At 44.9% G+C, this 26,158-nt stretch overlaps 1 protein-coding gene across 6 annotated transcripts in view; it reads right to left on the bottom strand.

Annotated features, from left to right (window-relative positions):
* Window positions 1-26,158, bottom strand: part of PHC2 (polyhomeotic homolog 2) — a 1,003,431-nt gene that overhangs the window by 667,698 nt on the left and 309,575 nt on the right. For all 6 annotated transcript variants that reach the window (XM_069610853.1, XM_069610856.1, XM_069610854.1 and 3 more), the window contains one exon: window positions 2,858-3,051. In XM_069610853.1, the coding sequence (XP_069466954.1) occupies window positions 2,858-2,986 (129 nt within the window). In that variant the 5' untranslated portion in view covers window positions 2,987-3,051. The remainder of the gene's footprint in view (window positions 1-2,857; window positions 3,052-26,158) is intronic.

Consider the following 26,158-nt stretch of genomic DNA (forward strand, 5'->3'; position numbering starts at 1 on the left):
AGAAATTGTGACATTTTCTCTGCCTAATGGGAAAGCGGCTGGCCCAGATGGTTTGAGGGTCGATTTTCCAAAATGGTTCCTGGACTGACAGGCACTGATTTTGGAAACACATTTTAATGCTATCAGGCAGTTTGGAGTAATTCCAAGCTCCCCAGAAAGTGCCATAATTGTTCCAATTTTTTAAAAGGGTAATATTAATAACCCGCACTGATACCATCAAATTTCTCTTTTAGATATTCTGACCAAGATTTTTAATAAATGCTTGAAACATAGATTGGAGTAGGGGGCGTTCTCAAACAACATTTTGCAAGCCTCACAAGAAGGGTTCAGGAAGGTTTTTTTAGACCAATGCCTTGTTCTAAATACATGAATTGAAAAATATTTCTCTGTTAGAGGGGGTAGATTGTGTGTAGCATTTTTGCACCTTGAGAAAGCGTTCAAATCAGTCGACAGGGAGGCCATGTGGCAGAAGATGGAGGCAGCGAATCTCCCTCCAGGCTTACTACAATAACGAGGTGCTATATGAATACTCACGCGGGTGCTCTAAAGTGGGGAGGTTTTCAGCAGATTTGATCCTTAATAGGGGGTGTTAGGCAAGGATGCTCTTTAGCCCCCTCTTTTATTCATACTATTTTTAGCAGATTTTAACCCAATAGCTAGTGCTTTTAAAGTATGCTCCCCAGTATTAGGAAATACACCCATCAGATGTTTCCTGTATGCGGATGACATGGCCTTACTTGATCTAACTTCCAATCAACTTCTGCAAAGCCTCAACATGCAGATACCTACTTTAGAGCACATAATCTAAAGCTGAATATGAAGAAAACTAAAATCATAGTTTTTGGGAAAGATAAAAAGAACTACTCATGGTTCTTAAATGGTGTGAAAATTGAGCTAGTGGACACTTTTTGCTCTTTGGGATTGTGGGTGCAAAAAAATGGGAAATGGACAAAAAATATAGATATGTTAGCCGAGAAAGCTCAGATAAGGCTAGGTGGCTTATTAAGATGTTATGGAGGATGCATTTTAAACAAGTGTTTAAATGTTTACAAAATTAAGGTGGGGGCAGCGAAGTGAGATTTTGGGGGGTACTTTGCAGTTAGACAGAATAAACATGTAAAAATGTTAACGGGACTCCCACTGAGCACCACAAATAGTGGTCTACGTTTAGAATTAAGGATCCCAAAATTTGAAAGACTGGCATGCATTAGATTTGGGGCTTTTTTATGAAGACGAAAATGAGAGAGGATGAGAACAAAAATATCCAAAATGTATTAACAGAAATTGTAAACTCCCCCACGAGAAAGAAACAGATATACTTGGAATACTGAGAGTTGTGGATTATTTGTGGGGACTTGTAGATGTGAATATATTGAACCGTTGATTTGGAGGAAGATAGGAGAACGGCATCCCCAAGGTTGTACGCTGCTCTACAGGGGAACACAGTCACAGGAGGGGAAGTGTATAACATTGTGTCTCCTGATTGTAGAAGAATAGTTCTGATGACCCAACTAAATGTGCTTCCTCTAAATGTGTGTATTAAATGGGGCGCGAGAAATGACTAATGCTTGCTTGTGTGTAATGCCTGTCCCTGACAACCTGTGTAATATTTTATTGGTCTGTAATTGCTTTGAGAACCTGCGTAAGAAACTGCTGAAACTGCATTTTATCCGGAACAACATTAGGGGGTGTGGTGAGGCAATTTATTATGTATTTTAACAATACAGGTTTTATTTTTCACCTGTACGAATGTGTTAGGGTTCTGTTCATTCGTCGAACAGTATATATGAAATGTTAGGTCTTGTATTGATTTTAGGTAGAATTTTGTAAAATGATCAATGCTCGGTCTGGCATAGAGTCTACACAATGTTTTACCAAGTGGTGATGGGTGGTATGTGGAGATGGTTTCTGTATCTATTTTACCTCAAATGTATGTCTTATTTAATGTTAATGGAGAAATCCTAATTTAATAAACTATGATGATGAAGACAGCATGCTATTTAAATACTACAAAATAAAGCCACATGTAATGTACTAACTGATTTTATTTCCTTGTTCCACTCTTAAAGGCCATACATTGGTTAAGAGTCAATATCCCATTATATTGACCCCTCCCTCATTCTATAAGGCTATATTATACGAACTAATTATTGCACATTTAAATTCTGTCAGATTTTACAAAGCATGTTTTTACATAGCAGGAACTTGGCCACCCCTTATATCCTTGCAATGGCTAAAATGCACAAACGCATACTAACACTTCCTCAAATTTCACATACCTTGGACTTCGACCCCAGAGGGCGCTCAACCTACAGCGCGTTGTGACCATACTAATGGTGAAAGGCGCTTAAAAAATGACGTACTACTACATATTGCAAAACCAGAATGGTCAATCAATTAAATGTCTCTATTATTATTATTTAAACAAGGAAAATAAATGTATTACTTTGGCACACAAAGATCAAAATGGACCATGTGGTTTTATTTGTTCACTTATACACAGATAATATTAGATCACTGAATAGTTTGAAAATAAATCTATGGAATGTTCTCTATGGTGTGAGTCATACAGAATTGCGCAAGGAGGCTATAGTGTTCAAGCAGTTCAATCTTTGATGACACAATGTGAATGCAGTGTCAAAAGAAAGGAGAGTTTTAATTCTAAATTTATAGAGCAGAAAGAAAGACAGAAGGTTACTGGAGAACACAAGACTATGGAAAAAAACAGATCCTATCCAAAGAAAATCGACCCCTCTGTGAATTTCAGCCAAACAAGCTTTAACCATGCAGCAACAACCATACTTCACTTCTTGGTGATCCTCAATTGCAAGCGATTACGGAACTTGATCTGCATTACCTGTACGGTTTGTCGATCTGGCATCCCGCTGTACACCGATATCTGGGGGGCGGTCTGGCGGCTGCCACTGGTTGTGGTGGTGGTGGCGGCACTGCTGGAGGTGGTGGGGGCCTGCTGCTCGTTCTCCATGGTAGCAGCTCAAGTAAGACCAGTTGGTGCCACTGCCTTATGGATATGGAACGTCCAAACTAAAGCTACAGGGAAATAGAGAATTTCATTAGAAAGCTATTACAAAACAATTTTATAGGGAAAAACATTTGAGCTTCTAATTGAGGCAAACATTTTCCATTGGCACTGGACATATTTATCACCATCACTTATGTATTGCCTATTTTTCATTTTTTTATCACAAATTAATGTCCTTAATGTAGGCACATAGATAGAGAAATAACCCAAATGTTACCTCCATATCTCTAACTTTAGCTTTCCAATTTTGACAAAAAACAAATAGGATAGCCAAGTTGCATTAAGCTGAGGGCATAATTGTAGCAAATGATAAAAAAATATATATTATGAACATTGCAAAAAGTTACAATTTTTGGAGAAATGTCTGTACACAATATTAAGGGATATCAAAAACATTATGGAGCTAAGGATGTTCAAACGTTAATGAACACACACGAGCTACAGGTGATTCAGCTCCATGTGACAGGAACTTATATAGTTAAAGTATGAACACCATCATTCCAGAGTATGGGGCTGCAGGAGTAAAATCCAGAAATTGCCCGTCATAGGCCCTCATTACAAGTTTGCCGTTGTGGAAACATCGGTGCCGGTAAGCTTACCGGCACCGTCGTTTGCGGACCGGCAAATTACGAGTCTGCGGGCAGGTGCCATCAGACCTGGTGGGTGGAATGGCACCCGCCCACAGACTTTCACGAAAGCACCGGCAGCATTAACGGTTCCGGTGCTTCCATGGTCCCCACTCCCGTAGAGTCCTATTGGACTCTATGGGAATGCGGATCAACATTTTTGCCGGCGCCTGACTTGCCGGACCGCTGGGGTTGTAATGCCCAGGTGTTTCCGGCAAGTCAGCGGCGGTAAATCATTACTGGTCCGATGGCTACCTGCCTGTTTTACCGCCATGGTTACCACCGGACCCGTAATGAGGGCCATAGTCTTCTTCCTGCGATTCTCGCAAGGGTTCCATGTGTCGCCTTACCTCACAATTTACTTGTGTATTTTTTAATGTAATTTATTTACAAATAGTTTTGTCCAAAAATGTGAGGTAATCCCCCGAACCTCCCACTACACCCACTCCAACCCCCCACCTTCTTCCCAACCCATATTGTCTCACCCAAATCTACCCCTTGCATTTTGCAGCAAAAATTAGTTCACAAAAATCTGTCATGAGTTTTGCACAAAAAAACAACCAAATACACTTTAAAGCAGGGGTCTGTCAGTCTGGCAGTGGAAACACCAAAGGCTAACTAAACTCATAACGATTTAGCCGACAGTACAACGGCCATTGACTGTGCAGCCCCGCCAGGTAGACTTTGTGCTACCCCAGACTTGGTGCTGCCCATTGGAAAACCATTTGAGAGGTAACATTTGGCCTTGCAAATGGTTTTCTAAAGTGGGGTTGTGGTCTGGGCATACATAGCATCAGCCTGGAAGTGGAATCCTGCAAAAGAGAGACTTTTTTCTCTCTGCCATACAGCAGGTAGCAGGATTGTCCGGGGCTGTGCAGAACCCCTTGGGAAGCAGCCATGTAAAACGTTCGATCTCGGGAGGATAGCTCAGAGGCAACCTGCTTGCCTTGGAAGCAAGACCACACGGAGCAACACAGGTTTGATCCTGGGTCCGCGCTAAGAAACCTCTGGGTATTAAGCGCATTATAAATAACCTATCATCATATCAAGAGTTTCCAGAGTCCAGTGGACTATTGATGATTTTCAAACATTATGGGTGGTGGAGCAGCTCATACAAATATATACTCTCTACTGTCAGTTTCGTTACTAATTATGCAGCTGACACTGGGCAGGAGTTTTCGTGCAAACGAAATACTGCACGAAAGCAATCCCACCTGCCCAGGAAACCGCAGGTGGGATTGAAACTGCCAGTGTCGATCTGATAAGAAAGCAGGGATCCAACAGTGGCTCTTCTTGGGGGGCTTTCAGCAGCAGTGATCCAGTACACCAAGCTAATTTGAATAAAACTCAGACTAGCCAGGAGCTCCTGCGCCATTGTTGAACAGACTCGGTGTCCGCACGTATTACCAGGAGTGGTTTCTAAGCGCGGGATCGCGCTGCGTTGTTTTGTTTCCAAGATAAACACGTTGCCCCTGAGCTATCCTCCCTCCCCTTGTCTGAATAGCCAGTAGATCCCAAGTCTGCATCCAGACAGAAATCGAGTTGTCTTAACCTATAGGGAACGTGGGAGATGTTCCTGCATGTTGTGTCTCTGAAAGGCCAAAAGGACAGGACAGAGTCAGTCGAGTATTGGGCATATACGCGAACAAAGATGTTTCCCAACAGGCTGTTGCCTCTGGAAGACTAGTGGGGGCCGGGCAGGACCAGGGCGCTCATGCAGTGAGGCCTGCTTATTGGAAGAACAAGTCTCAAGAGTGCCAGCCAGCACAGATTCCTGAGGGCGGAGGCACATGATATGGTTGCACAGTCTGCCTGACATCATATCGATTTCAGGGATTACCGTAAACCACCACCATTTACTTCCGCCTTTTGCTGGCGCACACTAGGAATTCACAGAAATAAGCTACTTCAACAGTCCAGTCTTGAGGCACGTTGATAGGCAACGGGCTTCTGATTTTTCACTGGGAGCAGTAGGTGTAATGCCACATTAGAAGCAAGGAGTGTACATAAAGTAAAAAAGGTTAGGTTGCTGCTCTCAATGGATTGAGCAGAATAATGTATTTATTTTGTGCATTTATAGCAGTGCACAAAGCCCTCCGGCATCTAGGCGCTAGTTACATAAGTGCAGAGTGACATCATACGTAGTGCAAGAAAATGCATAAGCGGTTGCAAAATTCAGGTGGAACTTGAAAGGCATAATCTAGAAAAGCCACATCTCATGGTATGGGGGCTACATCAGATATTCAAGTACAGTTAGGTAAAAAGTAACAATGGTATGGGTGCATGGTCTGGCGAGGCCACACCTCATGGTAAGGGGGCTACATCAGATATGCAAGTACAGTTAGGTAAAAAGTAACAATGGTAAAGGTGCATGGTCTGGCGAAGCCACACCTCATGGTACGGGGGCTACATCAGATATGCAAGTACAGTTAGGTAAAAAGTAACAATGGTATGGGTGCATGGTCTGGCGAGGCCACACCTCATGGTAAGGGGGCTACATCAGATATGCAAGTACAGTTAGGTAAAAAGTAACAATGGTAAAGGTGCATGGTCTGGCGAAGCCACACCTCATGGTACGGGGGCTACATCAGATATGCAAGTACAGTTAGGTAAAAAGTAACAATGGTGTACGATATTACCAATTTCATTGTACATCATTTAAACATCAATGCATTGAAAAATGACCTATTTAATTTACATTCTACCTTTCTGTGCTTTGTGTGATGCAATTGTGGTCCAGTGCAGAGTCAGAATGAATCGAGAAGCTCTGGTCCGTTCCGTGATGGTTTCATATCATGCTTACATGTGTTATTGCAGAGGTTAAGACAGTGGGAAGCGGGTCGGGTGAATTCTGAAACATTTACCCAAGCTTAGTGAAGTTGTACTCCAATGTGGTGGTGGAGCATCGGTTTGGGGCACAAACCCTGGTTGGAGACTGGCAGAGAAGCATATCTTTTTGTATTTTGTGTTAACCTTTTATTCTGAGAACGTATTTCACCTCCTTGCCTCTCTAAGTCTGGCAGACTAATGGAGATCGTTATCTCCACAATGTCATTAGCTCTATTCCGAAATCCTTTTTTTTCTTCACTTTAACTGCAAGCCGACCACTTAACAACTCATTAATCTTAAGAATTCAGTCATGTGGCTAAACCAATTATTTTTTTTTGTGTGTTTGAAATACACTTCTTATTCGAGGTTTCATTTTGCATCGCTATATTTTGATCGACAATAATTTCAAATCAGTTTCAATGCAGAGCGATATATTTTACTCTGCATTTTTTCTGTGATATTTTAACAAAAACTTTTTTTTTATCGATATAAAGACATAGAACATATCTGGTTCTGATGTCCTTAGGAAGGGAATTCCATAGCTATGCAACAAGTCTAGGAGAAAGATAAGCCTCACAGTTTCTATTTAAAGTAGGTTGGAATCACTACAGTAAGGTGCAACAATGATCATAGCCTTTGGTTGGGAATGTCTTTTAAGGTCTGCCTGTGTCACGCCGCCCAACCCGGGCTTGTTCCAGCCCACTTACCTGATGCGGCGTGCCACGCCTTGGAGGGTTTACCCCCGCTTTCGCCTGGGGGGTACGGGGCGGTCCTGGGTACCGGTTGCTCCTGGATCTTCGGGACGCTTGGTCTCGCGCGTACACGGTCGGCCGCTCCGGTTCCCGCGCTCTTCCGGGTTCCCGGGGCGTGCCGTTCCGCGCATGCGCGGCCGACCCCTTCCCGCTTTCCGCGCATGCGCGGTACACGATGCTCTCGGCTCCCGGCCGGTTTGCGGCCCAAGCCTCGCTTTGGGCCTCCCAGCACCTTGGAAACAGCACGGCTTGCGTTCCAAACCTCCCGGGTGTGGGAGGCCCTACTTAAGGAGCCCGGCGGTTTGATCAAACCGCATCTCAACGTGGTCTGACCGGATCGTTGTTTTGCTCCTGCCTTGACCTGAGTTCCGCTCTGTCCTGCCTGGTCTTTCCAGTCCCTTCTGTATAGACCTGCCCTTCCTTGCCCGGGTAGGGGGTCTCCCTGGTTCCCTTCTCCTTGCTCCCTTCCTGCTGGGGTGGTTCCCCCACTTCTCAGTTGTTCTCTGTTCTTCCTCTGGGTTCTTGGTCCTCCTTGGTTCCCTTGCCTTCCCGCCTTCCCTTGCATTCTGCTGCCTCCTGGATTCCTGCTCCTGGATTCGACTCGCAACTCTTCTTGCTCCAGTTGTCTGCAGAGAACTTCTAGCCAAAGACTATCAGGCTCCCCCTGTCAGTGCTTGCACTGTCCTGATGCCACATTAATCAGGGGTGAGCTAACCTGTGGCATCGGGAGCTGGTTCACCTCCAGTCCAGTATCCATTTGGACGGGAGTTGGGCTGGTTCCTTGTGTCACTCTCACATCACCACAGAACTTCTGGCATTCTGGCATCGTCTACTAAGCCGACTTCCGGACGAACACGTACGCTGCGCCCTAGTGACGTCATCTTTAACAGATTGAGACGCCAGGCTTCAGGCTCTTCGGAATCGAAGATGGATGAGGACACCAGTCTTCGTGATGAGATGCAGGCCTTACGTGCTGAGATGATTGCACTCCGCCAGGAGAACCAAACCCTACGCCAGATGGTAACCCAGAGCTCAAATGTTGTTCCTCCACCTGAGAGCGCTATGGCACACACCACTCCCATCAAGTTCAATGGAGACCCCAGACGTGTGGGGGAATTCTGCAACCATTGCCGGATACATTTCCTGTATCGTTCCGCCCACTTCAATAACGATAAAGCCAAGATTGGATATATTTTGGGCAATTTGTCTGGCAACGCTCTTGCTTGGGTGACACCGCTTGTGGTTTCTAACAGTCCCATTCTTGGCGATTTTGTGGCCTTTGAAAAGGCATTTCTGGAAGTGTTTCAGTCCCCCAATCTGGCTTCAGCAGCACAGAACCAGTTAATGGATTTAAAACAAGCCAACCCAGACATAATCTCTTATATAGGCCGTTTTCGCCAACTAGCAACTGATTCCCAATGGCCTGAGATAACACAGAAGACCTTGTTTCGCCGTGGGTTAAGAGAAGAGTACAAGGACGAGCTGTTACACATTCCTGAACCCGAAGATCTACAGAAGCTCAAAGAACAGGTGCTAAAGATTGATCAGAGATTGGCTGAGAGAAGAGGGGAAAGGCGCCGTTTTGAGAAATCGGACCTCAGACCTCCAATTCCGCCTGCTGGGACACCAGTGTCCTCGAACACCACTCAGGAAACTATGCAGCTAGGCGCCGTAAGGGGCCCTTTGTCTGAGGAAGAAAAGAAGCGGAGGAGAAGCCAACGCCTATGTTTGTACTGCGGAGCCGCAGGTCATTTTCTGGGTACTTGTCCTCTACGACCAATCAAGAAAGAGGAAACTAGGTGACCTGTCGTGCTCCGGAAAGGCCCCGACAGGTCTGATTAAACCACCAGTCCTTTCCTGCCCTGAATCTGTGTTTCCACCCATGTTGCCTGCAGTCCTAATGATTCTGAAGGTCAGTCTCAAGTGGCTGAATAAGACAGTCGAGATCCATGGGTTGTTGGATTGTGGGGCCTCTGGGAACTACATCGATGAGCGCTTTGCCATCAACAACGGCATACCATTGCTTACCAAAGAAGAAGCGATTCCAGTGGAAGTCATTGATGGAACCCCATTGGCTTCTGGCCCCATACGACTACATACTGTGGGTATGTTGTTACGCATCAAAGGACATGAAGAGAGAATCGCGCTGGATGTTATAAGGACACCTTCATATCAAGTGGTCTTGGGGCTACCTTGGCTTCAGCGACACAACCCCACAATAAACTGGGAGACACGTACTCTGGAGTTCACCTCCTCTTTTTGCCTTCAAGAATGCTGTAGCCCTAACACGTCCTCAGAGACGTCCGTCTCGACAGCCTTAGTCCCAGGTAGAGAATCATCTGGTTTGTGTTCCTTGTCAATGATACCGTCTGAATATGCTGACTTGATGTCAGTATTCTCCGAACCAAGGGACATCGCACTGCCGCCTCACAGGCCTTTTGACTGCTCCATAGACTTGGTTTCCGGAGCCGTGATGCCACATGGAAAGGTGTATGCCCTCACCCAGTCTGAAAAACAGGTCCTCTGGGATTATCTCGATGATTGCATCAAGAAAGGATACATCGTTCCTTCCAAGTCACCTGCAGGTTTCCCATTGGTTTTTGTGAAGAAAAAGGAAGGCTCTTTACGGCCTTGTATTGACTACCGCCAACTGAACGACATCACCCTTAAAGACAGGTACCTGTTACCATTGATCCGGAATATCATGGAGTCCTTACGTTCAGCCAGGGTCTTTACTAAATTAGACCTCCGCGGAGCCTATCATCTCGTCAGAATCAAGGAGGGAGATGAATGGAAGACGGCTTTCAAGACACCCTTCGGGCACTATGAATACAGGGTAATGCCCTTCGGGCTGTGTAACGCCCCGGCTGTCTTCCAACGGTTTATGGACTATGTTTTCAGTGACTTAATTGGCATCTCTGTTTGGGTGTATTTAGATGACATCTTGATCTACTCCGACAACCGAGAGGAACACATCTCCCACGTTCGTGTAGTTCTCCAACGATTGTTACAACATCATCTGTTTGCCAAGGCTGAGAAATGTTCCTTTCATCGGGATGAGATGGAATTCCTGGGATATGTAATCACTGGTACAGGAATTAGCATGGATTCCGGTAAGGTCCGGGCTATTCAGAACTGGAAACAACCACAGGACGTGAGATCACTTCAGCGATTTCTGGGATTCGCAAACTTTTATAGGCGTTCATTCCGCAATTTTCACGTCTCACAGCTCCATTGACGCGTCTGACCAGTGTGAAGATACCCTACCTCTGGGATACTGAGGCATCAGTGGCGTTCGATGCCTTGAAGTCTGCATTCTGTACTGCACCTGTACTTTGTCACCCCAATGATGAGATGCCTTACATCGTCGAAGCCGATGCTTCCAGCTTTGCTGTTGGCGCAGTCCTGTTGCAGAAACATCCCTCTACAGGTGACGAACATCCTGTGGCCTATTACTCACGCAAACTCTCTCCTTGCGAACAGAACTACTCAGTCATAGAAAGAGAGCTATTGGCAATGAAGAGAGCGTTTGAGGAATGGAGGCATCATTTGCTTGGTGGTCGCTTTTCAGTAGAAGTCCGCACCGACCACCGCAACCTGCAGTACTTGCGATCTTTGCAGTGTCATACCGCCCGTCAAGCTCGATGGGCCTTTTTTTTCTCCCACTACGATTTCAACATCACGTACATTCCTAGTGCCCGGAACTTAAAAGCCGATGCTTTATCCCGCTCCTTGGAAAGAGAGGTGGAGGAGGTCAACCAACCCATTCCATTGATTTCCCCCAAGCACTTTCTTCTCACGATCTCTCCCCATTTGCAGAAGATCTTCCAAGAGACTCAGACAGACCCAGACCGCACCAATCTACTGAAACGTCCACAAATCACGGAACGTGAAGGTTTTCTTTTCTTCCTACACCGGTTGTACATAGCATCGAGATCTCTTCGCTTGGACATTCTCCATGGGTTCCATGATTCGCAAGTAGGAGGTCATCGTGGCATCAAGGCGACCCAGGAGTTGATTGCCAGGCAGTTCTGGTGGCCGGGTTGGGCTAAGGAAACCAAACTATATGTGGAGAGCTGCCCAGTTTGCGCCCAGACCAAGACGCCCAGGAGAAGACCTTTGGGGTTGCTCAGACCCACTGAACTACCACCCTATCCCTGGCATACCATAGCCACTGATTTCATCGTCGAGCTTCCACCATCAGAGGGACACACCTGCATCATGGTAGTGGTGGATTGTTTCACTAAGTCTGCGCATTTCATTCCCTTTTCCAGGATTCCTACTTCCTCTCAAATGGCTTTGGCTTTTCTGCATCACATCTACCGTTTACATGGGTTACCAGAGAAGATCATTTCGGATCGTGGGTCTCAGTTCCTCTCCTCCTTTTGGCGTCAGTTGTGCAGCCACCTTGGAATACGCAGAGCTCTGAGTTCGGGTTATCACCCGCAAACTAATGGGCAGACTGAAAGAACGAATCAGACCTTGGAGCAATACTTACGTTGCTATGCTAACGCCACCCAATCCAACTGGATGAAGTACCTGGATTTGGCGGAAGTTTCCTACAACAATGCAACCCACGCGGCCACTGGTGTCAGTCCTTATATTTGCTCTACCGGACAGCATCCTAAGCGGTTTCCCTTTTGTCCTGTGCCACCCAGTGCCGTCCCATCGGCTGACCAGATGATCCGCGTTATCCAGAAGCAGCATGATTTGGCTCGGAGTGCCCTGGCAGATGCTCAACAGCGCATGAGGGAGCAGGCTAACCGGGGAAGGACCATTGAACCCAGATTTCAGGTGGGAGATCAGGTTTGGTTGTCGTCCAAGAACTTACCTGTATGTAATCTGCCCACTAAACTGGCACCTCGGTTTTTTGGGCCTTTCAAGATTTCCAAGTGCATATCTGCAGTAGCTTTTCGATTGGTATTGCCCCAATCTTGGCGGGTACACCCAGTCTTTCACGTTTCCCTGTTAAAACCCTTTGTGAAAGACACGTTTGGACGTACCAGCCCACGTCCAGCCTCAATCCAGGTTCAGGGGGTTCCGGAATTCGAAGTGCAGGAGATATGTGACTCCCGGATTCGTCGAGGTGTGCTCCAGTTTCTGGTAGATTGGAAGGGTTATCCTGCTTGTGACCGTACCTGGGAACCGCACGGTTTCGTGCATGCACCTCGCCTTGTCTGTGACTTTTTTCTCCGGTTTCCTTGGAAGCCTGGGGCCCCGGGTCTTTCTGGGAGAGGGCATGGTGTCACGCCGCCCAACCCGGGCTTGTTCCAGCCCACTTACCTGATGCGGCGTGCCACGCCTTGGAGGGTTTACCCCCGCTTTCGCCTGGGGGGTACGGGGCGGTCCTGGGTACCGGTTGCTCCTGGATCTTCGGGACGCTTGGTCTCACGCGTACGCGGTCGGCCGCTCCGGTTCCCGTGCTCTTCCGGGTTCCCGGGCGTGCCGTTCCGCGCATGCGCGGCTGACCCCTTCCCGCTTTCCGCGCATGCGCGGTACACGATGCTCTCGGCTCCCGGCCGGTTTGCGGCCCAAGCCTCGCTTTGGGCCTCCCAGCACCTGGGAAACAGCACGGCTTGCGTTCCAAGCCTCCCGGGTGTGGGAGGCCCTACTTAAGGAGTCCGGTGGTTTGATCAAACCGCGTCTCAACGTGGTCTGACCGGATCGTTGTTTTGCTCCTGCCTTGACCTGAGTTCCGCTCTGTCCTGCCTGGTCTTTCCAGTCCCTTCTGTATAGACCTGCCCTTCCTTGCCCGGGTAGGGGGTCTCCCTGGTTCCCTTCTCCTTGCTCCCTTCCTGCTGGGGTGGTTCCCCCCTTCTCAGTTGTTCTCTGTTCTTCCTCTGGGTTCTTGGTCCTCCTTGGTTCCCTTGCCTTCCCGCCTTCCCTTGCATTCTGCTGCCTCCTGGATTCGACTCGCAACTCTTCTTGCTCCAGTTGTCTGCAGAGAACTTCTAGCCAAAGACTATCAGGCTCCCCCTGTCAGTGCTTGCACTGTCCTGATGCCACATTAATCGGGGGTGAGCTAACCTGTGGCATCGGGAGCTGGTTCACCTCCAGTCCAGTATCCATTTGGACGGGAGTTGGGCTGGTTCCTTGTGTCACTCTCACATCACCACAGAACTTCTGGCATTTTGGCATCGTCTACTAAACCGACTTCCGGACGAACAGGTACGCTGCGCCCTAGTGACGTCATCTTTAACAGTCTGCAGGAACTTGGGGCCATTTCCACATACATCTTTCAAGGTATTGGAAACTGCTTTAATTGCAATTCAGCTGCATACCTGGAGCAAGTGGAGAGAGGGGAGAGCAGGAGAAATGTGTTCTCTGCACCCAAGGTGAAGCCAAAAGTCTTGGCAGCTGCAGTTGAGACTCTTTGAAAGCTGAGCGTGCCCAGGTCAGGCTAATAATCAGGAAAGTACAATAGCAATGAAGGCTATATATTTGTAATGGAAAACCAAGAATAGTATCCTAATAGGCACTTTCAGGTGACAACATGCTTTCTTTAGATACCTGAATAATTTGGGAACCAAGATAAAGTTCTGCAACACGGGTGACACAGATTATTGTTTACAAACGTTGATGTGTTAAGGACAAGAGGAGCCCTGCCCGCACTTGATAGGAGGAGGAGACCAATAGGCAATTTGCATGGCATGAGAATTTCATTTTTTTCTATATTAAGAAGCAGTTAGTTGTGTGTGTGCCATCCATATTTTGATTGTTGCAATGCATTCAGAGAAATTGAAAGTGGTGGTGAAGTTGTTGCAGAGCTTGACGAATACTTGGGCAACAACCACAGATTCATGAAAGGAAATATTGAGTAATGTCAAACAGGTGCAGAGGGGTATAAGGTACAAGCTAAAAAGGAGGTGGAAGAACACCTGGGTACTCAAAAAAGAATCAATTTGAAATCAGCTTGGAAAAGCTTCAAAATGATACATTGGAAAACAAGATTAGAAAAGACCTTATCCAGTCTAGTGGATGTCTCTCTTTTCAATATCAAATGACAGCATTGTGGTATGTGGAGATTAACTAAACTGAAGGTGGGCAACAGATTAAGCATGATGTAAGTGGTTGCACTGTCCTGGTTGCTGTTAACCTTGAGGTCTCCCCAAATCAACAGAAGAAATCATTCAGTGTTGTTGCCGGGTCAAAAACTGGCTTCTGCCAGGTCCAGCAAATCACAATCTTTCAAGATTCTCGTAAATTGGGAGTAAGCTGCCATATCTGCTAATTTGGCCAATAATCTGCAGTTTGAGATTGCACGAAAGTGATAAAGGGTAGATTGATAAAGCCCTGGCTTTCTCAGAAAAGGTTTAGAAAAGGCTTCCTTGAATTCTGGGGGACTCACCCGACAGTGAAGGATTGATATAGTTGACATAGCTACTAATGAAGAATTGATGAACAATCGAGCTCCCATAGCTACTGGTTGGAAATCAGGTTGGGCTTTAGAGAAAGCCAGGTGACAGGGGTCTGCTTGGGAGCATTGTAACCACTGTTATGCAAAAATGCAGAGAAAAATGCAACATGTGAGTTGCAGCCTGGACACAGCATCAGAAAAAAACATGAGCAAGGAAATGTGCAATGTTTACAGCCCACCTATAACAAGAGCATATATCCAAAGTAAAAGACAGGCACAAAAATAATTATTTTCATTTACATGGAAGAAACCAGAAATCGTTTGTTAAATGGAAAAACAGTCACATTTGGGATAAAAAGCACAACAGTTATTTAAAAATGAAAAACTGAATTGGGCCCTGCATTGTGTCCGTTTCACTTTACAGGAATGAAAATCCGCTTTGTATAAAGAAACATACAGAGACATTAAAGATATGTCTTTGATAGGAGTGGATGCATTGGTGAAAAAAGCCACTTTGGCCTGGAAGGTAAAGGTGCAAACATCCCCAACAAGCTATAGCACATGGAGGGGTGCTTTCCCAAGAGGAAAGTGTGACCACTGTCTGTGAAGCTGAACTATAAAAGTATATGACTTTACCTGGAGTTGGTACTCAGCCAGGGCTTGCACGTGAAACAAATGCTCACCATTTACAACTTCCATCTGTCTCTGAGCTTAGCCTAAAAATCTCTAAAAATACAATTGATTTGCCCTGGGAAGTGGTATGTAGTGGTCTCCTCTCCAGTAATCTGATATTTTCATCAGCACAAAGAAGGAAACATCACACCTTTGGAGACTGGATGTCTGACACAAGGGGAAGCCAGATCCTGTAATAACTCGAGGGGGCAGGACTGAGTCACGTATGCCCTGCCAGCTCTGTACTTCATAGAACAGAGCCATGGAAACTAGCATTCCCAGGAGGCATAAATGTCCAGCTCAGTGCTCAAAGGCATTAACGTTATATGCCCCAGATGTACTGTTTTCAGGCAAGAGGAACCAGAGAATATTTTGTAAAGTAGAAAAAATGCCTTTGAATTTCAAATTTGGAATCACATGTACGCTTTTATAACTTTTGAATGGAAGGTAAAATGTTCGAGTGAAAAGCTCATTCAGCTGAACGTAAAACGACATCCTTTATTTCATTGTATAAACTAGGTAAATGCAGATATTTTTGCACAGAAATGTTGCACATCACCAATACACATATCCCAGCATTCATGCCAGTGAGCCTATTATTGCAGCTGGGAATGGAATTTTTGTGTAAAAGTATCAGAGCGCAAAACACAAAAATCTGTAGCCCATACATCTCATGTCGTGCCGTGATGAAATTGCATTATTTGATTTGTCTGAGTGAGAGCAATCTGATTAACAGATTAGTAACATGATCACATGTGAGCAATATGTTTTCCGAAAGATATAATTGTTTAATGTGAAAATCTCTAAGATAACATCACATTAAATGGGAGGGAAACAGGGTTTAGAGGTTAATGTCATTACATTGTCCTTCTCATTAATATACCCAATGAGTACAAAGAGGATGGTTTAGCGTGATGTCACTTTTGGAACACTGACCAAGCACATCAGATAAATTATACCCACCTCAAAAGGTAGTGGTTTCTGCTCTCTAAAAGTCCAAACCCATACATTCTGGACACGCACCTGCTCACTTACTGACTGGCTGACTGACAGGAGAGAAAGCAGAATTGATAACAACAGAATGGGGAATGGAATAGATTGCTTTCCTTTTGGACCCAGTGGATTGATTACTAGGAGCACACTGCCAGAGAGGCCTACCTGGAGTTGAAGTCCAGGTCTTCTTCAGTGGGAAAGATAGCGGACAGGCTCAACTACAGAAACGAGGGAACCAGACTCTGGAGGGTAGCTAACTGAACCTCCCCCCGTTCCAGAGGGGGAGAAATGAAACAGTCCTTAAGAGGGCGCCCAGCTTTTTGTAAGACAGCCAAAAGAAATTCATACGTGAGTATAATATTAAGGGGAAATAATCCTCAGGGGAGCAACACTATAAAGGGGAATAAAACCCAGCACCTGTCATTTCAAGTGCTGAGGGGTAGGGGCATATAAACTGACTGTACATCATGAAAAGTTAGGGAATATGCCAGAAGTGTATGTGCTTCTGGAATTATATATTTGATAGAATAGGCCCTATGGTGTGCATACTGGAAGATCTCCTGACCCCTTATTTGTGTAATGATCAAACAAAGAAGAAGTATTTTGGGAGCAAAATGATTTCTCTGTGTGCATACATAGAAAAATAAGGTAATTGAAGCATTTTCCTGGTTACATCACCAAGCAGAATCCTGTTATAAGTGCTGCACCGCTCAAGATAAAAGGGAAAGGGTTATTAACTGCTACCACCAGCACTAAAGGGAATTTAGCAAACATATACTTTAATTTTGCAAGTGATTCAAATGCAGAAATGTTAAGTAGCGTGTTTCAACTCTGTTTTCTAGAACACCATTTGAAATTCTGACGTGTCAATTGGGTAAGTGGGGGATCTATTTTCAATAAAGGGGAAGTAGGAGGAAATAGATAGGCAGGGAAACTCCAATTCAATGGGCCATATTATAAGTTTGCCGGTCCGGTAACAACGTTACCGGTAAGCTTGTTGGTACCGTTGTTACTGGACCGGCAAACTACGAGTTCTGCTCGCGGGTGCCATCGCGCCCGCCAGGACTGACCTGGCGGGCGTACCGGCACCCGTGAGCAGAGCATGTCGGATGCACCGGCACCATTTGGCATCCAACCTACCCATTCCCATTGAGCCCTTTGGGGCGCAAATGTGAATGGGGAGCATTTTTTTCCAGCGCCCGCGAATGGGCAATTACCAGGTCCCGCAGGGCCGTAATGACCCGGTAATTGCCCATTCCCTGGTGCCGGAAAAAATCACAAGTTTGGCGGCAGCCTGTCTGTTTTACCGGCAAGGCTACCGCCAAACCTGTAATGAGGCCCAATGTGTTTTTTTTTAAAAAAGGACTTCTCCTGCGCCCAGGATAAACACAACGCATATATGGTGATGTGTGTGCTTCTACAAAAGCCTATGAGTTAAATGTAATATTGGAATATGATGTGACCAGAGTATTGGTCTTCCTGCATTGTGGTTAGAACAGAAAATGGAATTTCATAGATGCATAATGTGTTTATATTTAAATTGATTTACTGATTTCTATTTTTATTAATAAATGGATCTTCTGTGCAATACTGCGTGTTTCTTGACCCGCCAGGGGATGGAGGCTGTAGGGAATCAATATTGTTACATTGGTGGTCCCAGGTCCATAAAAAGAACTTTATTCAATAAGTAAAAACTGTGTGTGCCTTGTTTGGGGTAGGTGGAAAATTCCCCCGAGTTAGAGGTTGCACGATTAAAACCACCTACAGCATGCACAGGAACCTCTTGCACCAAACTCTTACCGTGAAAGCGGAGCAAAGGAGAAGGAAAGTCTTATGAGAAGGGAGGAGAAGAAAGGGCGGGGAGGAGCAACATAGGAGAAGGAGAGGCAGTGATCTTTGCTTTAATACAGAGCCTGCCGTGGTTAATTATCAGTAACCTCGTTCCTACCTGAATCACCTAATTAAAAAACAAAGTTGTTCATTAAGAGCACCTTCTTGCTTTAAAACAATACTGAAGTGCTTACTACACTCTATTTAAGCACATCTAATAATAATAATGTATTTCCAATCCAAACCGGGCCTCATTAAAAACACCTCACTAGTTACAAGCCCATACAAGGTATTGGACAAGGTGGTCGCATATAGATAATGATTGAAAGTGAACGTATATTTCTGTTAATTAAATAGGATATATTATGTTGTATTAACAGTATTGCTACTGAAGAAGGGGGATTGCCCGAAGCAAGTCGAGCTCAGATTCCTACATTAAAGAAGCTTCAACTTTTACAGCATTCATATACAATTACTTTATACTAATTGTTAAAAGGTCTCACAGAAGTATTATTTATACTTGTGTTTAAAAACGTTTACACATCTGTTTGAAACTAAGCAATTGAGTGAGCAGGGGGCTGTGGTGTCCTTAGTTTGGACATCTTTCCTCTTTTGTGTTCCACATGGCCAATGCATATTGTTTAAAATGAGGGCCAATCAGATTGGTAAATTTGAATGCATAGGTATCTGCCCAGAGTGGGAAACAGTGGAGTTTGTCTAGTCTTTCTATTTTACAAATGTTCCTGTTACATGTTTAAAATGAGAAGCAGCCCCTGCCAAGCTGTCTGCTATGGATCTAGAAGCCAAACCAAATCTCTCCTTTGTAGTAGCTTTGACAGCTTTGCTGTATCCTTTTAGAAGGTGTCAATATCCATGAATTCACTCTTCCGTTGTAGTAGTGAATAGAGAGTGAACGCAAGAGCCACTTGACAGACACCATTTGCCATACTCCTGGCAAAGCCATTTTATTGCAGGAAGAAGAGAACCAGAGCTGAGCTAGGCATTACTGTACGAAAAGAGTGATGTCATTTGTCCACATCAGAACCGCTATTTACATTTGACATATCCTGGGGAATTTGGCTCCTCACTTTTGTTGCATGTTTAAACTGACAGGGTCAATGGCTGCACTATTAAAGCAAAATCAAACCTGTGACTGGCCCTCTATTCTACCCTAACATTGATGGGGTGCGACTTGCCTAAAATCCACTAGCCTGTCCAGTGGTGGAAGTGAAAAAAGAAGCTAGTGGTACTCTGACTGTATTGAAAAGGGAGTAAGAGGGGTGGTGGGAGAGGTAGAGGGAGGCGGGGAGGGCTCTTGTTGCATTGAGGCTTGACTAGTCAATGCCTTGAACAATAAACAAGCATGATATTCATCCCAACACAAATATCCATTAATCATGTTAATTAATAGAAATATGTGATCCAACAGTGCATGCAAACTAAACAAGATACTATTTGACACACATATCTCTTTAGAACATGTTTATTAGTGTTATCTGTAAATCATCATTTACACTAAAACACACAATTACAAACATAGCTTAAACAAACCTTGATATGCATTAAATTAGAACTGCACAGGGCTCTAAAGAGTGTCTGTAGGTAAAGTGAGCACAATCGGTTGGCTTTTTACAAATGGTTTCACAGAAAATGTGCTGTATAATGCACCATTTGAACCTATTATTCCCAGAATATTCATGGGGGAACGCTCTTCCCTCACCCCCAAATTTCCCTTGGTTGTTCAGGCTCCTTCGCTACGCTCGGTTGCTTTTGCAAATTTGTGGCAAATATTTACGCCACACCAATTGCAAAATTCCTGTTCCTCGTATGTTTTGTATGTTTTCCATGCTTTTGTTGCAGGAGTTAAATAACGTGGTCAAAGGCAGCACTCAAAGCAAACCCACCTCTGCTGGGCCAACCTCTGTTCTGTCCTGGCATTGAAGGAGTGTAACTTGCCTGAAATCCACCCTTCTGCCACGCATGTAGAAAAGGGCACTGAGCTTCACAAGATGACAGATCCCTGTGGAATTGGGTTACTGATGGACAATCTCACAACCAGGAAGGTGGGCGACAGGTTGAAGGGTGACTGAAAGCCGCCACAGAAATGGAGCACATTTCCTTCTGGAGGAGATAATCTTTTCACCTCTCCTCTATCTTCGGGTGGTTCTTGGCAGCTCCTCCTCGCTTTCCTCCCGATTGTGACAGCTGTCCTGGGCGATGTGCCTCAACCTGCCAAATCCTAGCACAACTGAGAAACGAACACGAGCATGGGCGGGAGGAAGGAACAAATATAAAATGGCGACCTTTCCTAAGGCTAACAACAAACAACATATCTGGTGACAGGCCAGGCAGAAAGAGTTGCTCTTGAGAATTAGAAATTCAGAAAGCATACCTGACAAGAAACAGCTCTCGAGGATCTGGTCAAATAGCTCAGCGTGTAAACCACTCGCTTCAAAGATCTGTGTTTAACATTGAGTTTGGTAATAATAGCACCTGTTATTACATCATTACATTAATCCGAACTGATGCAATATATTAAAAAAAGAGCAGCCGTTTTAAATCTAAAAGTACAAATGTAATAGGTTAGTCATTTCTATTGCGCCGGTTACCACCGCAGTGATCTTAAGACTTCAAGGCTTGACCTGGGTACATTGAGATGAAATGGAATTGGCCAAAAGAAGGGAGGGAAATGATGGAGCAGAAAGCCTAGAGCAGTGATCTTCATACTTTTTTGGAATGGCCACCAAAGAGCAAAATGTGGGCACGCCGGGCCCCCCAAAAATGCCAAATGGACAGTAAATCCAAATGGCTATGAACTATTGCGCGCTGTTGGCACCCTGCTCTCAGTAGTCTCTGGGCTCCCCCACCTGCTCCCAGCAGTCTCTGGGCGCCCTCATTCCACTCCTATCCCAGTCGTTAGGCTCTCCCCACACCACCCCACCACAGACCCTGGCCTATCCCTATCCTGCTCCCAACACTATCCCATGGCTGCCACCCATCCTGCTCCCACCACAGTCCCTGGGCTCCCCCACCTGCTCCCATCAGAGTCTCTGGATGCCCTCATCCCACTCCTAGGCCAGTGTCTGGGCTCCCCCACCCCACCACAGGCTTTCCCCACCCTGCTCGCAGCACTATCCCATGGCTGATCCCAACCTGCTCCCAGCACAGTCCCAGGGCCAGTGGCGGTGGGTGAATTTCTGGTATCAGGTAATAATGTCCACATACATAATGTCCCCATACATAATATCGCCCGAAAAAGCCATTGGCAACATTACATATGGGGACAATGTATGGGACGGGTTGCGGGGATGTCCACTGCTGCCCTTGTAAAACTTTTTTTTTTTTTAAACGGTGGGTTGCATTGGTGTCCCCCGCATGTTTAATGTGATAATGTCTCTTCAAAAAACGGCGACATTTTTGAGGGGACAATATTACATGGAACCGAATTTTGTGTAGCGTCATAAATATTTCCTCCGATATGTCATAGTGACTGAGCCCAATCAAGGTTGTAGCCCCCTGGTATTTCTTTTAAATAATGGGTTAAAAGGTTACGTTTTAGAGCACACTTTAAAAAAAAAATTGGGTAAAAAGCCTAACATTTTGTATAAGTAATGAACACAGATTTCCTTAGGAATGGTATATAGTCAAAACAGAATATTACTCTGTGCTACAAGACCTTGGCAATTAGTGTTCAACGGGAAACATAAGTATAGAGGTAAACAATTTGCTTTAAAGCACGTTCACATTTATTCTAAATGATGTTATCATGTGAGTATTACTTCCCGAAACCTGTGATAAAACAAGTGCAACAACTTTCTCAAAACGAGTGCAAATATAGCGCTCTCAACTTATGAGCGCCTGATTTCAGCCTTTTTATCCCTAATTAGGTTGGCTGGGCTGATGCTCTTTGCCAGATGTTGCCTGCTCAATTTGAATTCCCTCCCAGAACCTCCTACCAGTTGCTGCGGACTCCCCATTGGACAAGGGAAACTAGGGTGGCTGGTGACCCTCCTGGAGTACCAATACAAATTGAAAGTGCAGTCACCCTCTTTCTCGCACTCCCTCATCCACATTTCCAATGCCACTCCCCGCCCCCCATTGCGTGTTCTCCATTGTCCGTCTCTATTGGGGTTCAATTCGAGTGATTAAAGACATGTCTTCTCAGCTGACTCCTCACAACTCCTTTCCTCAAACTATTGCAACTGTGTGGCTGGACAGCTCACAGTCATATCTGACAATGTCTGTAAGAAGATGTAGGACATCTTCCGCGTGGGTTGTTAACTGATAACTGGTGGCCAAAAAAGGCATGCTACATTTCGAGTGCGCGTGTTACCAGTGGATTAATGCACCTGCTTAGTCCAAGACTTACTACGACTCCCTGTCTAACGTGTAAGAAACCGTTTGAGTTCTGGTACATTATTTGCATTCTGCGACGTTACGTTTTGCCATTATGTATGTCACAGAATGCAAATTAGAAAACGCAGGACTTCTGGGGTGTACTCACCCGATTTGTTTTTGAGCATAAAATCTAGACCAAAAGAGAATGTATTTATTTTTGGATTTTATTTTTTTCAGACTGTGGGTGCGCGACTCCTTGGACATGAGGATGCAGCGCCACAGGGGGTCTCATCCCCCAGTTTTAATACTACTATCCAAGAAGCACCGGACAAAGCTCAAAAGGCTCAAAAACCACATTTCAAGGCCCTAGGACGCACTGTTTCCTAAATATTTGCACTGCAACGAACTGCACTTCGCCAGGGTGAGGTGACAGGTGGGGAGAGCGCACAGAAGGTCCCAGTATACTGCAGCACGCCAACTCTCGCCTCCCATCCATTCTGGGGTATGTCAGCCACCCACAAGCCCTCATTTACAGTGCAATTTACTTCAGAGTGCAAAGCACATGAAGCGACTCGGAACAGTGAGCTACAGGATCATTGATTTTCAACAATTGATGAGTGCTATGTCTGTCTACAGAACCCATGCGGAGTACGGGTACTTTTGCTAGTGTGCAATAAAAAAAAAAGGAAAACAAGGAAGTGCTTCATTTGGTGACACAAATAAACAGCAAATGTAAAAATAAGGCCTTTTCATGTCCAAAAATATTTGAGATGAAAGCCTCCCTCCAATGGGAAGCAAGAACAGCTATGTTCCTGGCACGCGCAAACAAAATGCTCCCTAGGATTTATCATGCCCACAGACAACAGGGATTTCAAATACAGTAAAAAATGGCGAGACATATCTTACAATGGTCAAGACAAGTAGCTCCCAGTGAGTGGAAAATCACTAGGAAAAAACCAAAAATGTCCATTACAAAACACATGCTGTTCCAAATTTCTTGATTTCTTTTTAACCTGGCCCTGCCATCACTTCCCACTATTCTATATGCATGAAAGAACGTGTTTTTATTTAAAGTGATCACATGGCTCCTTGCATCATTGTTTTTCACTGCATGAAGAATCACTTTTTTTCAGGGCCAAAACTAGGGTGACCATATTTCCAAAACAAAAAACATGGACGACCAACAACATAAAAGAGGGACTACAATATCGCAGCCCACCAATTACCGCCCCTCCCCAAACACACCCCCACAACCACCACCCAATCATATTTCCAGCACTTCCCCTTTTTATAAACTGTGTATGATCTCATTTGTGCAGTTTTGTCTGTGAATCTTGGAATGTTAATTCAAAACAAGCGTTTGCTATAACTGATATTACATGGCTTGCTGTACATCGTTCCTCTGTAGCACAGTCAGTAAGTGTTGGGACTTGTACCTGAAAGGTTGGGGGTTAGAGACAATCCTCCAGCTCCAACATTCTGAACGTGTTGTGAAAAATAATTACAATTTTAATTACCATAGTCACCCAACGATGCAAACCCCGGATAGGGTTTCTAAAATGAAAAAACTCCCGGGATGGAGGGCGATTTCCCCGGACTGTCCCGGGAAAACCAGGACGTCTGGTCACCCTAGCCAATACAGGAGTGACAACAGCAAAAGCCTGAGTTAGTCAAACGTTTGCGTATGCACACAAATAAGCATTGAAGAAATGCACCATCAGCCATTAGATGTAAAGATAAAAGAGACAGAATACAATATGTTGTAAATAGATATAAAGGAAATACTGCAGAGCAAGGTGAAACACAGTAAAGACATGTGCAGACAAGAAATAATAAGAAATAAAGAGTCATGAATGAAACAGATGAAAGGGTGAATAATGCATAGTGACATAACATATGAGAAAGTAGTCGGCTGTTTAGCGATGGACAGATATACGGATGTCAAACAAGTGTAGGAAGTAGCAGGTGCCAAATTAAACATGCTGGAGACAGTTAGTTGGTGGGTGTCAAGAGCAGTGAAAGGAGGGAGATGCCAAGGACATCAAAGCCGCAGCTGCTTTAAACTGTACTGTCTACCATTAAGGAACAGATTTTTGCACCGCTGCCATTTTCATGGTCTCCAAGCGCTGTAGTAGATCTGAAATGGAAGGAGGGCTAGGAAGGTCTTAATTAGCGGGATCGAGAGGGAAAGCGCAAGAGTGCCGTTGATGGCTTCAGTTCAGAAAAACTGGTCACAGTGTGTTGAGTTTGTTTGTTTTTTCCTCGTTGGTGAGGATTGGGTGGTGTTGGTGTGAGTGTGTATGTGATAGTTTGTGTGTAATGGGTTTACTTATTATTCTTTTTTATGTGTGGGTTTATATGGTTGTTGCAGAGTGTGCAGTGTATGGTGGTTTTAGGTTTCAGCTGCAGGTTTGGTGTTTGAGGGTGAGTATATAGAATATTGGAAAGGTTTTAGTAGGGTTAGTGATGGGAATCGTCTGGGCCCTTCTCTGCGATGGCTCTGTAGGTCAAGCAGGGCTCATAGTTTTCTATGGTGGTTTGCGTGGAAAAAAACGCTATTTCGCTAGGATAACTAGGTATTGTTCTCCGTTTTTTTTTATCTGGAGTGGGTGCTGGTTCTCTTGTATTGTGTTCGCTGTTTCTCTTTGACGTGGTTTTCCTGTTTAGCTCGGTGAATTACCAGCCATGTTCTGAGCAGTTTTCAGAATTTTAGGCGGTCTTCTGTTGTTTGTATTTCCTTCGGGAGGGAGTCTCAAAGTTTTGCCGAGATGCAGGAAAATGGTGATCCACCAAATTGCAGCTTTGAGTGCTGTTTTCGTTCCAGGCAAATGTCGCTGCTGGATCTTAGTTTTCGGTTTGATATGTAGATGGAGATTATTCCCTGTATGAATTCCGAGCCTTGGGGGAAAAGTAAAGCAGCAAGGTAATTTTCCTATAAAACTTGGGAGAGCATAATAAATGTATAAATGCTTGTGTTTATTTTCTTGCTACAAGCGAGTTATACCATTTCTAGATTAGAATAAGAAAATCAAATCGCGAGTTAAGCAATAAGCAAGCTTTTGCGGGTGGTAAAGCCTGGAAACCAAGCTGAAGTCCTGAGAGAAGCAAGGGCTTTTAATTAGGTCACTGGGCCATTAGTGACCAGGAGAGCCGGCCTGCAAGGGAGTTATAGCCAGGGTCGGATTGGCCCAACTGTCACTCGGCCCGTGGCCGGGCCAAAATCATGTGTAGTGCCTGGGGGCCGGTTTCTGCCCACGCCTGGGCCGGTTTGAAAAAAAAAGAAAAAAAAAGGCGCACTTGATCAAAGCAAGGTAACACATGGTACCTTGCTTTGATGATTGATTTGCATGCATGATATGTGCATCATAAATTATGATGCGTAGATCATTCACATGCTGCTGCAGCATGCAGCCAACTTTGCACCAGACCTGCAGATGAACTGAACTGGTCTGCTGTTAAATCTCAGTTACCAATTTAATTGTATCCACTACAAAATAATTGCTAATTTTACAATAGCCGATATGATAGCTCAGTGGGTTGAGCACTCGCTGCTGCAATGTGCGTGTGATCTGCAGGTTGCAGGTTCGAATCCCAGCAAAGTCATCTCAGCCTTTCATCCTTCTGAGGTTGATAAATGAGTACCAGCACAGGTTGGGTGATATTGTGTGCATATTTGTTCTATAAAAAAGAGCTTAAGAGTAAGTGCTATACAATAACA

This window comes from Ambystoma mexicanum, chromosome 8 (genome assembly GCF_040938575.1).
Source record: "Ambystoma mexicanum isolate Mex_15411 chromosome 8, UKY_AmexF1_1, whole genome shotgun sequence".
Taxonomy (NCBI): domain Eukaryota; kingdom Metazoa; phylum Chordata; class Amphibia; order Caudata; family Ambystomatidae; genus Ambystoma; species Ambystoma mexicanum.